The sequence below is a fragment of the Podarcis pityusensis genome (assembly GCF_964106645.2).
Source record: "Podarcis pityusensis genome assembly, chromosome: 8".
In the NCBI taxonomy this organism is placed as follows: domain Eukaryota; kingdom Metazoa; phylum Chordata; class Lepidosauria; order Squamata; family Lacertidae; genus Podarcis; species Podarcis pityusensis.
In genome coordinates, this window is record NC_138033.1 from 17,763,331 (window position 1) to 17,780,009 (window position 16,679).

The 16,679-nt window shown below is 45.8% G+C and overlaps 1 protein-coding gene across 1 annotated transcript in view; it reads left to right on the top strand.

Moving 5' to 3' along the window:
* Positions 1 to 16,679, top strand: part of LOC308483134 (IgGFc-binding protein-like) — a gene marked incomplete at its 5' end in the record, with an annotated part of 44,950 nt that overhangs the window by 25,488 nt on the left and 2,783 nt on the right. The window contains 3 exons of the mRNA XM_081016719.1: positions 8,730 to 9,043; positions 13,840 to 14,126; positions 15,655 to 15,920. Coding sequence (XP_080872845.1) covers positions 8,730 to 9,043; positions 13,840 to 14,126; positions 15,655 to 15,920 — 867 coding nt within the window. The remainder of the gene's footprint in view (positions 1 to 8,729; positions 9,044 to 13,839; positions 14,127 to 15,654; positions 15,921 to 16,679) is intronic.

Sequence of the window (16,679 nt, forward strand, 5' to 3'; positions counted from 1 at the left end):
TTCTTTGCATTCAAAGCAGCAGAAGACAGCATAGTGAGGTTCACTGCTCATACTGATTCTAAGTGTAAACTTAAATTTTGGGGCAGGGAGAAGAAAATGGAAAAAATTAGTGCAGATTTGGAAGCATCCTGTGATGGGATGATGAGCTGCTTGTGCGTAAAATCGTATCCCCTCAGAGTTTGTTCAAGTCCACAAACCTCTGTCTGTGACGGAGCCCCTCAGACATGGCTCCTCTAGTCACTAGCAGATTCCGACAGTGGTTGCTTTCGGAATCGCTTCCAACATAAAAGCTCCTTAACGGAAACACGTCTTCTGGACTCTCTGCGTGACAGTTTCCGGCGAGGAGTGGGTGTCCCTACAGGAGGTCCTGAAACCTCCCCACTGTTTTCGCTGGAAGTGTCTCGGAGCCATCCCTCCAGCTCACTTTCCCTCAGCTCACCTCCTCTCCCCCTACTGGTTCCCTCTTCAGCTGCTGAGTCTCTCCCAACCTGTGTGAGCCCCTTCACCTCCCTTCCTTCCGATGGCAGTTCCCTGACATCCACCTCCCCTCCAGGGCCCCCTTCACCCCCTCTCGCCCCCTCCTCTACGGGCGGTGAGGAGGCAAAACCCCGGAATGAACTTCCTTCATCTTCCGATGTCTCGAACACTTCTCTCCACCTGTTGCGGTTCCTGGTCTCGAAGTACTCCTCCTCCTCAGAGTCCATCTCCCCTTCCCCTTCCGAGTCCGGGAATCCTTCCAACTCCTCCTCCTCATCGGTGGTCCCAAAGTATTCCCTCCGGAACCTCTCCACAGGCTGAGGTTTCCTTGGGAACCTTTGATGGAACGTTTCTATCAATACCTCGTCATTGATATCTTCTGCCATTACCCAAGTGTTTTCTGACTCCGGTTCTCCTTCCCACGCTACCAAATACTCCACCTGATCCCCCTTCCACCTGGTGTCGAGGATTTCTGCCACGTGGCTGCTGCATTCTCTTTCTTCTATGACCGGTCCCCGAGTGGCCATCCCTTCTCGTCCCCCCTCATACGGTGACAGTAACGACCTGTGAAATACTGGGTGCAGTTTCATGTGGTTGGGTAACCGGAGCCTGAAAGCCACTGGGTTGACCTGTTGAATGACCTCAAAGGGACCCAATCTCCTGGGTCTTAATTTCTTACAACCTCCTTTGAACGGCAACCCTTGGGTTGACAGCCACACCCTATCTCCCACCCTTATGGTTTCACCTTCCCTTCGGTTCTTGTCTGCCTGCCTCTTGTATTCTTCCTTCGCCCTTTCTAAGTTGAGTTGGAGCTGACGATGGATTGCTTCCATTTCTTCTACAAAATGCTCGGCTGCCGGGACGCTCCATCTCTCCCCTTCTCCCCCTGGGAAAGCCCTGGGATGACACCCATAATTAGCCAAGAAGGGGCTCATCCCTGTGGACACATTCTCGGCATTGTTGTAGGCAAATTCCGCCAGCGCCAACTTTTCTACCCAGTCATTCTCTCTGTCATTGACATAACACCTCAGGTATTGCTGGAGGACACCGTTTGCTCTTTCCGCCTGCCCGTTGGTTTCAGGGTGCTGGGCAGTCGAAAAGTTGACCTCCACCTGCAGTAAGCTCATGAGCTTCCTCCAGAACCTGGAAGTAAATTGTTTTCCTCGGTCTGAGACCACCTTCAATGGCACCCCGTGCAACCTAAAAATGTGTTCTACAAATAACTTCGCTGTCTCTTCTGCCGTGACTGCATGCGAGCAGGCTACAAAGTGGCACATCTTCGTTAGTAGGTCTACCACCACCATGATGGCTGTTTTCCCCTTGGACTTCAGCAGATCAGTCATAAAATCTATCGACACTGCCTCCCAAGGTCGTTCTGGGGTTGGTAAGGGTTCTAATAGCCCCGCCGGCGCCCGCCTCTCCCCTTTGGCTCGCTGGCATTGCTCGCACCCTCTTACATACTCCCGTACATCTTCCCTCACCTTAGGCCACCAAAATTCCCTGGTGACCAACCACATGGTTTTGTGTTGTCCAAAATGCCCCGCCGTGGGGCTGTCGTGCAACTGCTTGAGTACCCTCCCCCTTAAGTCTCCTTCAGGGATATACAGTGCCCCTTTGTAATACAAAGCTCCATTTCTTTCCTCAAAACCCCCTGGTTCCTCTCCCTCACCCCTAAGACCTCTGAGCTTATTCTGGGCGTATTCATCATTCTCTGTTTCCTCTACCAGTTCTCTTTGTCCCACCAATGCCGCCCCACACACCCAGCGGTCCTCTGGAATGACATGTCTCTCTTCGGGTGCTCCCTCCCCCTCCAAATATTCAGGTTTGCGTGAGAGAGCGTCCGCCCTAATGTTCTCTGGGCCTGGCACGTAACAAATCTCAAAGTTAAATTTGGAGAACTCCTGGGCCCATCTCACTTGCCGTTGGTTGAGCACTCATGCCGTCCTCCAATACTCTAGGTTCTTGTGGTCAGTGCACACTTGCACCTTATGTTGTGCGCCAATTAGCAGGTGCCTCCATCTCCGGAACGCCTCATGAATGGCTAGTAGTTCTCGGTCATACACCGTGTAGTTCCTCTCGGATTTGTTCAGCTTTCGCGAAAAAAAGGCACACGGTCTCCACTCTGACTCCTCCTTCCCTGGCTGCAGAAGCACCGCCCCAATAGCTCTGTCTGATGCGTCAGTTTCCACTCTCATCGGTTTTTGTAAATCCACATGCAGGAGTTGTTGTTCCGAGGCGAAGGCCCTTTTTAGTTCCTCAAATGCTCGCTCCGCCTCCTCAGTCCAAACGAACTTCTTCTTACTGCTGAGACAGTCCGTAATGGGCGCCGTCAGGTGGGCAAAGTTTCGGATGAACTTACGATAGAAGTTCCCAAATCCTAGGAACCTCTGCACATCCTTCCTTGTTTTGGGTGTTTTCCATTCCAGCACCGCCTGGACCTTGCCGGGATCCATGGCCAATCCCTTGTCTGACAGGCGATACCCCAGGAATTCCACCTCCTTGGTATGAAACTGACACTTCTCCAGTTTCACCCACAGCTGGTTGGCTTGCAGCCTGCTCAACACTTCTCTGACGTCTCTCACATGCTGCTCCTCATTCTCAGAATACACCAACACGTCGTCTAAGAAGGCCACACAATTCTTATAAAGCAAAGGCCCCAGGACGTGGTTCATAAACGATTGAAAGCACGCGGAGCCCGCTTGTAGGCCGAAGGGCATAACGAGATATTCAAATGCCCCTAAAGGGGTGAACATGGTGGTTTTCCATTCATCCCCCTTCCTTATTCGTATCAGGTTGTACGCCCCCCTTAGGTCCAGCTTTGTAAAAATCTTTCCCTTCCGCACCCTTGTCAAAATGTCGTCAATCCTGGGCATAGGGAAGGCCACTGGTTCTGACACTGCGTTCAAGGCCCTGAAGTCACACACAAGCCTCGGCTTGTCCGTGTTTTTTTTATCCACAAAAAAACACTGGGCTGCCCCCCACCGCCCTGGACTCTCTGATGAACCCTCTCTTCAGGTTCTTGTCAATGAACTCTCTTAGCTCCTGCATCTCTCTGTCTGACATGGCGTACAGCTTGCCTACAGGGAGCTGTGCCCCAGGGAGTAAATTGATTTGACAGTCAAAGGGTCTATGCGGGGGTAGTTGGTCAGCTTCCCTTTCGCTGAAGACGTCGCGGAGATCTGCGTATTGTCGTGGTACCTTCACGTTCTCCGTTACTTCAGTCCCTGCTAGGGTGGCTTGGGTCCCTGCCAAACCCTTTCCCTCTTTGCAGTGTTCTAAGCAATGTGCTGAACCAAAAGAAACCACTCTCTGATGCCAGCCCACCAGCGGATCATGTAACGCTAGCCAGCTCATCCCCAATATAATGGGAGCTCCTCCCAAGGTGGCCACATTAAACGCTATCAGTTCGGTGTGCCTTGCCACCTTCATTATCATTGGGACGGTCTGCAAGCTGACTTCTCCTCCCAACAGCTCCCTGCCATCGATCGTGGTCACCTGCAGGGGGTTGCTTAAAGGGATCGTCTGTATCTGGTGTTCAGCTGCAAACTCTTTGCTCATGAAATTGCAGGAGCTGCCTGAGTCCAACAGCGCCTTTATCTTTAGAGGGTGTCCGTTTGGCAGCTCTAGCGCCACTTCTATCACTAGGGCGGGTTTAGGAGGTTCTGGCGTGGGCACTTTCACTGCTCTTTGGCCTGGCTGCTGTGCCCCGACGGTGGCAGCCAGGCGTTGGCTTTTACTTGCTCCGGTATTTCTTCCTCCCTTCCCTCCACAGCTCCCACCATCCCTTGCCATTCCTTCCTCTGGGGGCAGACTCTGGCAAAGTGACCTGGCTGTTGGCAGAGATAGCATTTCCGGGCGCCTTTTCCCTCCTTCTTTCCCCCCTCACTGGGCTTTGAAACTGCGCACGCGCGCGCTGTTCCGATTTCCATCGGCTCTGCCGGCGGGAAAGTTGGCTCTGGAATGTCTGGAATGTGGAACTCCTTCCAACGTTCCCCCTTCCCTTCCCACCTCTCCAATGCTCTCGCCTCCTGGCGCGCTCCTATGGTCAGCGCAGATTTGGTCAGCTGGTCCATAGAATCCGCCCTGGGGCCCCGGGAAAGTTCGTCTTTCACAGCCGAAGAAAGCCCTTCTTCAAATAGCATTTGAATGGGTTCCGCCGATAAGTCCCACCCCAATCTGTGAACCAGCATGGTGAACTCAGTCCAGTACTCACGGACAGATCGGCTCCCCTGTTTGCAAGCCATTAACTGTCTGCGCACCACTCCCTGTTCAATATCGCTGGAAAACATCAGATCCATGGCGCGAAAGAACTTCATCGTGTCCTTTAGGACGTCACTATTCGCTGCCATCAGGGGTCTAACCCAGTCTCTCGCCCCCTTTTCAAGATGCCCAATCACGAAAGCCACTTGTGATTCCTCGTCAGGGAATTCATCAAACTGCAGATTGAGGGCATATTGCATCTCTGTCCGAAAGCCATGATAGTCTTTGGGCTCCCCCCCAAACTTCTGCACCAATCCTGGTACCTTTCTGGCGAGCTGGGTGGCTTTCCCCTTTTTGTCTGCATCCTGAGCCCTCCTCTCCTCAAGCCTCGCCGTCTGCAGCGCTAGCTGGACCTCCAACACCCGGTACCTTTCTTCCAGGCTTGGACCCGCTCCAGCTCCTGCTTCTCCGGTTCCGGCTGGGTTGCTCATGATGCCTTCTCCTGCACAAGCTGCTTTCAAAGACTGTCGGAATGCTGTGATGGGATGATGAGCTGCTTGTGCGTAAAATCGTATCCCCTCAGAGTTTGTTCAAGTCCACAAACCTCTGTCTGTGACGGAGCCCCTCAGACATGGCTCCTCTAGTCACTAGCAGATTCCGACAGTGGTTGCTTTCGGAATCGCTTCCAACATAAAAGCTCCTTAACGGAAACACGTCTTCTGGACTCTCTGCGTGACAGTTTCCGGCGAGGAGTGGGTGTCCCTACAGGAGGTCCTGAAACCTCCCCACTGTTTTCGCTGGAAGTGTCTCTGAGCCATCCCTCCAGCTCACTTTCCCTCAGCTCACCTCCTCTCCCCCTACTGGTTCCCTCTTCAGCTGCTGAGTCTCTCCCAACCTGTGTGAGCCCCTTCACCTCCCTTCCTTCCGATGGCAGTTCCCTGACACATCCCATATGTGCCCTGCCGACTATGCTGTAGGAACAGCATTAAAAGTCAATCCTGTGAGGGCTGGCAGAACAGGTGAACATGTACCAAGGACAAAATCGTTCCCTCCATTAGCTACCTCAGGTACTGAGTGTCAACACGACTGTAGCTATTCAGATCAAATCTGATCTGATCTGATCAGGGTTGTAGCCCAAATGAAGTCACTGTGGGACAGGCATCCCCAAACTCGGCCCTCCAGCTGTTTTGGAACTACGATTCCCATCATCCTTGACCACAGGTCCTGTGGGTGATGGGAGTTGTAGTCCCAAAACAGCTGGAGGGCCAAGTTTGGGGGTGTCTGCTGTGGGATAACCAGCCTCATACAACCAACATGCTTATGTCTAATTAATGCATGAAGAGGTTAATACCATAGAGTAAGCTGTCCTGCCAGGCTTGGCTGAGTCCACTTCCCTTCACCTTGGAGGAACTAGCTTATGAAGCCCTCCACAGTCTACTTGTGGAACTCAAACCAAGCTCAAGCCACATGGCTCTCATTAGCCACTCTTGAGTTCCTATAGCAATCATTTAGGAACTTTCACCACTTTGGAACTAAACTATACTTGTTGTTTTTATTTTGTGGTTTTATATATTAATTTTATTCTGTAAACTGCCCTGAGACCTGCAAGTATAGGGTGGTATATTATTATTATTATTAATAATAATAATAATAATAATAATAATTACTGCCTGTGCAACCTTCTGACTGATGTATGGAAAAGCCCATGAATCTGACCATTGGAGAATTTGTAAGTAAACCACTGTCAGAATAATCACTCAGGCAATTTTTTAATTGATAAGCTCAGTCACTGTATGTAAATGCTGCATTACAATGATGGTGGCATAATAATAATACATCTTTAAGAGTCCTAAAACCATGAGTGAGAGCAATGGCTTTTGTAAGCAATGAAAAATATAAACAACCACTCCAGATTTTGAAAAATCCTTGTTACAGTACTGTATTTTGGTGGTGGAAAAACAAACCATTTCTCATCCTTGTTTATCCTCTTCTTTTCAGCTGCAGATTGCCCAGCAAATAGTCACTATGAGCTCTGCAAGCCGCCTTGCCAAGATCTGTGCTTGAGCTCCACATTTAAACACCTCTGCAGCCCCCTGTGCTCAGAAGGGTGCGCCTGTGATGATGGATACTTGTGGAATGGAGACAAGTGTGTTCAGCCTGAGCAATGTGGATGTAAACACAATGGGTTGTACTACAATGTGAGTAGATTTCACCCTCCCTGATGCTGTTAAAATACCGTTTAAAAATACTGGCATGCAATGCTGTGTTGTTGTTTTTTAAAGAGAGAATTAAGATTACTCTGCTAGATTCAAAGCCAAGATGAGCTTATGCAAGTGTTTAGACCATGTCCAGTCTTTACTGAGCATTTATCCTGAATTGTTTGCGGGGAGGTTCTACAACAAATAAACACTCATCCTGGGTTGCTTCCAGAGTGTATACTCCTCTTCCCATTAATCATCCATTCATCTCGTGCTTTTCAGTGCATTTCCTCATCTCTTTCCTAACTGCCAAAACTCGTTTCCTTTTTAAAGTGGATTTGTTGCACTAGGGGGGACAGAGCACTTTAATCCCCTTTAATTGTGCAAACCTAATTTGCGCTTGAATCCCTGGTGGCATCCTTAAAAGCACAAGACGCACCCTAAGGCAGCAAGCGGATGCATGCTATATTATTTTCTTGTTAGTATTATTCATTATTATTATTCATTCATTGATGGTTGTTCAAATTCAGGTTTTCCCAGGGAAAGCAATGGGGCAAGAGGAAAACCACTCAGACCCATACTTAGAAATTGCAGGACAAGCTGAAGTGTGGACGAGCCCATAGTTTGGCCCTAGGCTCTCTTTATCAATAGCAGCCCTCCAAAAGGTGAGGAAGAAGGATTTCCATCTCTGCTTCCCAACATCTTTTTGACTGGGGGAGACTGAGATTGAGCCTGGGGTGTAATGCACCCAAAGCGAGAGCTCTGTTATTTTGTCCTCCAAACAAATGCCTTTGTCTCGGAAGTCCTGATGTGTCAGGACATACTCATAGGTGCAGCTTTTCTCTGCCACTCATCCTCCCCCCTTGTGAGATTCTGGCTGCGTACTGATTGAAGACAAAATAATAATAATAATAATAATAATAATAATAATAATAATAATTTATACCCGGCCCATCTGGCTCAGTTTCCCCAGCCAATCTGGGCAGCTTCCAACAAAATATTTAAAACATGATAAAACATCAGACATAAAAAAAACTTCCCTAAACAGGGCTGCCTTCAGATGTCTTCTAAAAGTCAGAGAGTTGTTTATTTCCTTGACATCTGATGGGAGGGTGTTCCACAGGGCGGGAACCACTACCGAGAAAGCCCTCTGCCCGGTTCCTTGTAACCTCACTTCTCGCAGGGAGGGAACCCGCCAGAAGGCCCTTGGCACTGGACCTCAGTGTCTGGGCAGAATGATGGGGGTGGAGATGCTCCTTCAGGTATTCTGGGCCGAGTCCGTTTAGGGCTTTAAAGGTCAGCACCAACACTTTGAATTGTGCTCGGAAATGTACTGGGAGCCAATGTAGCTCTTTCAGGACCAGTGTTATATGGTCTCGGTGGCTGCTCCCAGTCACCAGGCTAGCTGCCGCATTCTGGATTAATTGTAGTTTCCGGGTCGCCTTCAAAGGTAATCCCACATAGAGCACACTGCAGTAGTCCAAGGGGGAGATAAAATACTGGCCTAGAGGAACAATCATCTGATGTGACAAAGGGGGTGATTCCTATATTCTTCCTTTCCTTTGCGCCTTGGGAAAGGGCCAGCAGAGACCACTATATATGTCTGCCCTCTAATTTCCTTTCCATTTTCTCTATGTCTGTTCTGCAAAGACAGAGCTCTTGCTGGTTTATATAGTTTCATATTTCAGAGATATGCTCATATATATATATATATATATTCGTGATCTTTTCACAATGGCCATTCTTTCTCTCTTCATGGCTGCTTTCCCTACCAGATCGGAGACCTTCTCTGGCTCTCTGGTTGCACACAAAGGTGCAGTTGTGATGCTTCTTCCACCTTCCGCTGTGTCCCAGCAAGCTGCAGCCATGGACAGCAGTGTGCCCTCAAGGATGGCAAGCTGGGCTGCAGGCCTCGGCTGGCCACTTGCACCGTGTCCGGGGATCCACATTACTTCACTTTCGACGGGGCTGTGGCGCATTTCCAGGGCACTTGCGCCTACGAGATCTCAAAGACTGACGGCTCCTCTACTGACCTCTCCTTCCGGGTGGTGGCGGCTAACAAGAATTTCCAGAGTCCTCTGGTGTCCTTTCTTTACCGAGTGGAAATATGGCTTGTCTCCAAGCAGTTCCGTTCTCATGTTGTTTTGGAGCAAGGCAAAGATGTGCAGGTGAGCAGAACTTGTTGGACTCAAAGAAGAGGCCATGGGGTGGGAATCAAACAAAAGCAGATTGGAAAATATACATTATAGAGCAGCATAACCAGAAGCCATTCTTAAGGAACACATCCTATGAGGAAAGGTGGAAGGAAGTATCTTATGTGAGAATGTTGTGGATAGTAGGAGAGGATATATTGATTAAATGTTATCCTTTCTTCACTGTGCGAAATATGAGCAAGCCAGGGCTGAACTGATATTACCCTTGCTGGTACCTTTCCTGGGAAAATCAGAGGCTCACGATGTCAGGTTCCTACTGGAAGATCAGACAAACGCTAGAACATTAGCAGTGGCAAAGTTTTTATCAGTGGTTGCAAGAACCAATGATCCTTGTCTTCTGAACAAAATGCTTGTTTAACCTGGAGGTAGGCTGTATGGATTGTGTATTGCTTTATAATGATTTGTTGGGTCTCTGGACCGTAATAAAGATTGATTTGATTATCCTTTCTCACTCACGCTAGTGAGTCAGTAGCAGAGTACATTCCCCAGTATATAGCAGGAAACTAGTAGGTAAACTCATTTGAATCTCTTTACTTAAGCCAGGCATGGCCAGACTTGGCCCTCCAGATGTTTTGGGACTACAATTCCCATCATCCCTGACCACTGGTCCTGTTAGCTAGGGATGATGGGAGTTGTAGTCCTAAAACAGCTGGAGGGCCAAGTTTAGCCATGACCGACTTAAACAATCCAATCAGGCTTGTCCAGATTGGGCTTGATCCTGGTAAGTTCCCCTTTTACTCCTCTTAAAAAGAATAAAGACACAACAGTTTTCTTTTAAAAGTAATGATAAGAAATTTACCTACAATTCAGTTCACAGTAGGTTCCCTGAAGGCAGGCCTTTAGCTTGTACTTACAGAAAAGAGAGTGGGTTCATCCCATGTAGGGATTTGAGCCCATGTGCTGCTGGCTCAGAGCCAGCAGACAGCAAAGTACATCAGTATCAGAATAAAGCAGCAAAAGAGTGAAGGGAAGATGGCCGTGTGACTGGCCCTTTTACAGGGGTCTCATGGGATCACGCCCACCTACCTGGTCACACGCAGGGGGAGGATGCTCCAGACCAGGTGTGACAGGAAGTCCTCCTGGAACTGGAGTAACATCCCCCTGTGTGTCTACTCTGGGCAAACAGGAAGTGTTGTACTTGACTGCTTATGTTACATCCCACATCTTAGCCTGGAGAGGAGAATTCTGAAGAGGGACGTGATAATACTCTTCAAATATGTGGAGGGTTTAATTCAACAGAATGCAATAAAGAAGAGAACCCAAAATGAGAAAAAAGACAAAATTTTGGAAAAAATAAAAGAGGGGGAGAAGAAACTGAGAGCGAAACCAAAATCACAAGAGATTCTGAGAGAAATAAAGTTATACCAAGTTCAATATATGAAGATGATGAATCAGGAAATAGAATGGAAAATTAAACAGATGAAACAAAGGATATTTGAATCGGCTAATAAATGTGGAAAACTGCTAGCTTGGCAAATGAAAAAAAGACAAAAACTTAACACCATTACCAACTTGGAAGTGGAAGGAAAGAACATCCAGAATCCAGTGGAAATTAGAAAATGCTTCCAGAGGTACTTTAAACAGCTATACACACAAGGGCCACAGAAAGAGTGCGATTTAGACAAATTTTTAAAAACAAATGGACTTCAAAAAATCTCCCAAGAAAATAAGTCAATGCTGAACTATAAAATAACAGAACAGGAGGTGGAAGGTGCCATCCAGAACATGCAGTTGGGCATATCTCCAGGGCCAGATGGTTTAACATCCAAATACTATAGATCTTTGAAGGACTGGATAATTCAACCACTAAAGGAGGTTTGTAATGAAATCTTGGAGGGGAAAAAAGCGCCAGAGTCATGGAAAGAAGCTTATATTACACTAATACCGAAAAATGAGACTGAAAAGACGCAACTTAAGAACTACCGCCCCATATCCCTGCTCAATGTGGATTATAAAATTTTTGCAGATATTTTGGCTAAAAGGTTAAAAAAAGTATTAGTAGAAGAGATCCATAAAGACCAAGCCGGCTTTCTCCCAGGTAGACCCTTGTCTGACAACACGAGGAATATAATTGACATCTTGGAGATGTTGCAAGTGAATATCAATACCAAAGCCGTTTTAATTTTTGTTGATGCGGAGAAAGCCTTTGATAATATTTCTTGGAGTTTCATGAAGAAAAATCTTCAGGGGATGGGGGTCGGTCAAGGGTTTGAAAATGGTATAAGTGCAATATATTCAGAACAAAAAGCTAAGCTAATAGTTAATAATGTGGTAACAGAGGAATTTAAGATACAGAAAGGGACATGACAAGGCTGCCCAATTTCCCCATTGCTTTTCATTTCGGTCCTGGAGGTTCTGCTAAATATGATTAGAAGGGACCGCTTGATTAAAGGTATACAGGTCGGAGCTAAACAGTACAAACTGAAAGCTTTTGCAGATGATTTAGTATTGACGTTACAGGAGCCGGAATCTAGTACTAAAAGAGTTTTAGAATTGATTCAGGAATTTGGTCATGTGGCAGGATTTAAGCTGAACAAGTTAAAAACTAAGGTGCTTGAGAAAAATTTAACACCGATTGAGAAAGAGAGGTTTCAGAAGGAGACAGGTTTAACATTGGTTAAGAAAGTAAAATACTTGGGGGTTAACATGACTGCTAATAACTTAAACCTATTTAAAGACAATTATGAGAAATGTTGGTCAGAAGTGAAAAAGGATTTAGAGATATGGTCAAACTTGAGGCTTTCCTTGCTAGGCCGAATTGCTGTTATAAAGATGAATGTATTGCCAAGAATGTTATTTTTGTTTCAATCATTGCAAATTGTGGACAAAATGGACTGTTTCAAGAAGTGGCAGAGAGACATTTCTAAATTTGTCTGGCAGGGCAAAAAGCCTAGAATAAAATTTAAAATATTAACCGATGCAAAGGATAGAGGTGGATTTGCCCTGCCAGACCTCAAACTTTATTATGAATCACCAGCATTCTGCTGGTTGAAAGAATGGCTGCTTCTTGAGAACACAGACATTTTGGATTTAGAAGGTTTCAACAATGTTTTTGGGTGGCACACATATTTGTGGTACGACAAGGTCAAAGCACATAAAGCTTTTAAAAACTATATTGTCAGGAAAGCATTGTTAAATGTCTGGATAAGATATAAGGACTTATTGGAAAATAAAACCCCTAGGTGGCTGTCACCGATGGAAGCAAAGGCTCAGAAAAGGCTCAATATGGAGGCCAAATGGCCGAAATATTGGGAAATTTTGGAACAAGAAGGAGACAAATTGAAATTGCAGAGTTTTGAAAAATTAAAAGATAAAGTGCGAGACTGGCTTCACTATTATCAGATAATGGAGGCATATAATTTGGATAAGAAAATTGGCTTCCAGGTGGAAAAATCAAAATTGGAAACAGAATTGTTAGAACCCAACACTAAGATTTTGTCAAAAATGTATAACTTGTTGCTGAAATGGAATACTCAGGATGAAACCGTGAAATCTGCTATGATTAAATGGGCACAAGATCTAGGATATAACATTATGTTTGCTGACTGGGAACAGTTGTGGACCACAGGCATGAAATTTACGGCATGTAATGCCCTAAGAGAGAATATTATGAAAATGATATACAGGTGGTACATGACACCAGTCAAGCTTGCAAAAATTTACCATGCGCCCGATAATAAATGTTGGAAATGTAAAGAGAATGAAGGTACTTTCTTTCACCTTTGGTGGACGTGCCCAAAGATTAAGGCTTTCTGGGAGATGATATATAATGAATTGAAAAAGGTATTTAAATATACCTTCTTGAAGAAACCAGAGGCCTTTCTCTTGGGCATAGTCGGCCAACTGGTGCCAAAGAGGGACAGAACTTTCTTTATGTATGCCACAACAGCAGCAAGAATACTCATTGCAAAGTATTAGAAGACACAAGATCTACCCACCTTGGAAGAATGGCAGATGAAGGTGATGGACTATATGGAATTGGCGGAAATGACTGGCAGAATCCGAGACCAGGGAGAAGAGTCGATGGAGGAAGATTGGAAAAAGTTTAAAGACTATCTACAGAAATATTGTAAAATTAATGAATGTTAGAATGATGTTGGATAGAAACTAAGTGAACTTTAGCTGAAAGGTTACAAGGAATATGATATAATAGATTATTAATATGTAAAAATCCAAAAATACAATACTTTATAATTAATCATTAGGATACATAAAGAGGGGAGGGATTTGCTGAATGAAATAATTGAACTGGAATACAAAAAAGGGAGGTGTGAGGAGGTCCTGGAACTAAGCAAATGAAGGTTAAGTAATGGAAGGAAGGAATTGTTTTTAAATATTTTTATTTTGTATTTTCTTTTTTGTGTGTGTTTTGTAATATCTTGAAAACTTCAATAAATATCTTATAAAAAAAAAACACAAATATGTGGAGGGTTAATTCCCAGGGCCCATTTTCTTGAGATCTTTTTGAATCTGCCTATATTCTTGTGAATTTGCCTCCAAATCCTGATAGCTGCTGAGGACCATTGTGGTGCCCACCTACTTTTACCACCCAGAGGTGGGGGTGGAGAAGTCTAGGAAGAAGCAGTGCCAGCAATTGCAAGCAGCGCCTGTTTCAACAGTCTGGCATGTGTCTCCCACCGTGGGAGAGGCGTCCTCCTTGGTCCTTGCTTTGTGATGTTGTAACCCACAATTTCCCCTCTGGACACTACAGTTATTTCCTGGTTCCCATTGGACTTCCGTTCCCTTTTCAGGTTGATGGGAGGCAGACCCCCTTGCCAACAGAGCTGAAGCAGTTGGCCAACATCACGCAAAGGAGGAACGTGGTGACTTTGAGAGCGCCCCCCAATCTGGAGATCCAGTACAATGGCCGCCATGCTTTGTTTGTCCGTGTAGGCCCAGAATACTGGGGAAAGCTGCACGGGATGTGTGGGAACTTCAACAGCATCCGCGGGGATGATAAGGTCTTGCCTGATGGCAAGAAAGCCAAGAACGATGCGGAGTTCGGCAACGCTTGGATGTCGGACAGAAGCCCCTCAGAGTACGTTTATACCCTTCATCTTTCCTTCGCCATTTATGGTGGTGCTGGTGCATTCACACGTGCATGGAAACAGGAGCTGATGAGGGCTTTCTTTGCTGCAGTACATGCTCTTCAACTGCCTTTGCTCCTCATGCATTCCTGCATCTGAATCAAATGCAGACTGTTATCCCCCATTTTCCAGTCTGACTGTCTGCTTTGTTTTCCTTCTCGCCACTGGTCCTATGATCCTTCCATTAGGCAGCAGATGTTGGTGGGTGGGAAGTGATGGGGAAATGTTGGAGGACTGATCTGTGTGACACGTGGCCTCCCTGTGCTTCCTAAGCCTGGTCAGTTTCTGTACATGGATCAGGTGTCATATTATCCTTTGCCTCAGGCAGCAATTAGTCTTGGGCTGGTCATAAGTGTTCACTTGCTTATCTACTTAAAATGTCTGGCTTTTTAATTTTTTTTATATTTTTTCTACTCTATTGCTTGTTTGCTTAAAAAACCAAACACTATTTCATGGAAGGGTGTGGAGATGGCTTCATGACTGATAAATGAGCAAGTCGATCAGCTCTATGCAAATCTGCTACAAAACAGAAATATGTGCTTTCCCTTGCACTTGGCATCTTTTCATGAATATGATGAATGTGTTTCCATAGCAGCCTGACCACTAAATTTATGTGCATCTGTCTCTGCTGAGAAACAGCATTCTCTGATTGGTTTCAGGGAGAATGGTCCACACCATTTCAGAATTAGTGTTCACAATGGGGACCTGCAGTGGAACCTTGCAGAGCAGAGTGCTCTTGTTCAGTGTGCTAGACAGTCATGCCCTTTATTAGATACTCCATTCCCCTTTCCATTCCTCACACAACAGGCATTATGTGGTCCCTGAACATGCTTATTCCTCATTGGATTGTCTGCCTTAAGAATTTTTCTACTACTGTATATCTTGAGGTTCCACTAAGTATGCTGGTGCCTCCTTTTTGGGCCTTTGCGTTTTGGCTACAGCAATATACAATATTTTTTGCTCTATAAGACTCACTTTTTCCATCCTAAAAAGTAAGGGGAAATGTGTGTGCGTCTTATGGAGCGAATGCAGGCTGCACGGCTATCCCAGAAGCCAGAACAGCAAGAGGGATTGCTGCTCTTGCTGTTCTGGCTTCTGAGATTCAGAATATTTTTTTTCTTGTTTTCCTCCTCCAAAAACTAGGTGCGTCTTGTGGTCTGGTGCATCTTATAGAGCAAAAAATACGGTAATTCATCACTTCCACTTGCTATTAGTATAAGTGACGGCTGTCAATCTCTTCTTTTCCTAGCCAAAAATAGGCACTTGAGGAGGATTGGGCATTACTGGATATTGGAAAGGAGCTGTTGTCCTGCTTGGAAGTTTTGGAATTGGGGAGATTTCATAAAACTCCTCTGGAGATTCACCAGAGCCCAATTTTGAATGTGGCTTAAATCTTGCCTGTTTGGGTTGATCTGTGGAGTTTTGTACAGAATTTCTGAATGCACAGTAATTCCAGTTAACCGCTACTCACACTTTCAGGTGCAGAAACGACACCGGAGGATTTGAGCCTTGCGTAAAGCAGCAAGAGTTTGAGCAAATGTGTGGGATTCTAAGAGATCGCTCTGGGCCTTTCTCAGAGTGTCACTGGCATGAGGATCCAGCTTCTTATTATGAATCCTGCATCTATGACCTCTGCCGGTTCGGACCAGGCAATCTCATGCTCTGTGGAGCCATAGAAGCTTATGAAGAGATGTGTGAGATGCTGGGAGTGACGGTGCCAAACTGGAGGAAAGAACTTAAGTGTGGTGAGCATGGTTCCTCTTGAGCTATCTATGACGTCACCACTTATAATGTGCAAATGTGCACACGTTCATTTCTATGCCTTTAGTTCAGGAGAGCTTTTCTGTTGTGAGCCACATTCCCACAGGGGTAATCTGTTTGGAGCTGCATGCCAGGACTTGGGGCAGGGGGAGAGCCATTTCTGGCAAAAGCCAAAAATGAGAAGTGAAGTTTGCAGCACTCACACACACACACACACACACACACACACACACACAGCTCCTCCATCTCTCACCGTCTCTTTTTCTCCCCTATGAGGAAAGGTTACAACATTTGTGTTACACCATGCCCCTACAGCAGCCCGTTTTTTGTGGCACATCCCCATTGGCAGCCATTTTGTGATTGGTGCCCAAAGCACTTACTCAAAACTCCAAGTATGCCCGTGTGCCTGAAGAGGTTTGTGTCCTCAGTGCTGCATTATGAATGAATGAATTTATTATTATTAATACGGTCACAGACCAGCATCAACACACACAATATCACAGATCACAAAAAAATAAAATAAAAATCAGAAATACAGAGGACAATATGAATATAACAAGGATTTAAATATAAAAAATTAAAATTAATTATTAGCGTGCCCCCTGTAATTAACATTTAGGGGTTTGGTCATTATGGGATACCACTTGCTTCCTGCGATTAATTGCAGACGCACAGAATTTGGCTACATTTAATGTAGTCTTGGGATTCTTGTCCTCTAGCAGTAGTTTTAAACTATGGTGTTC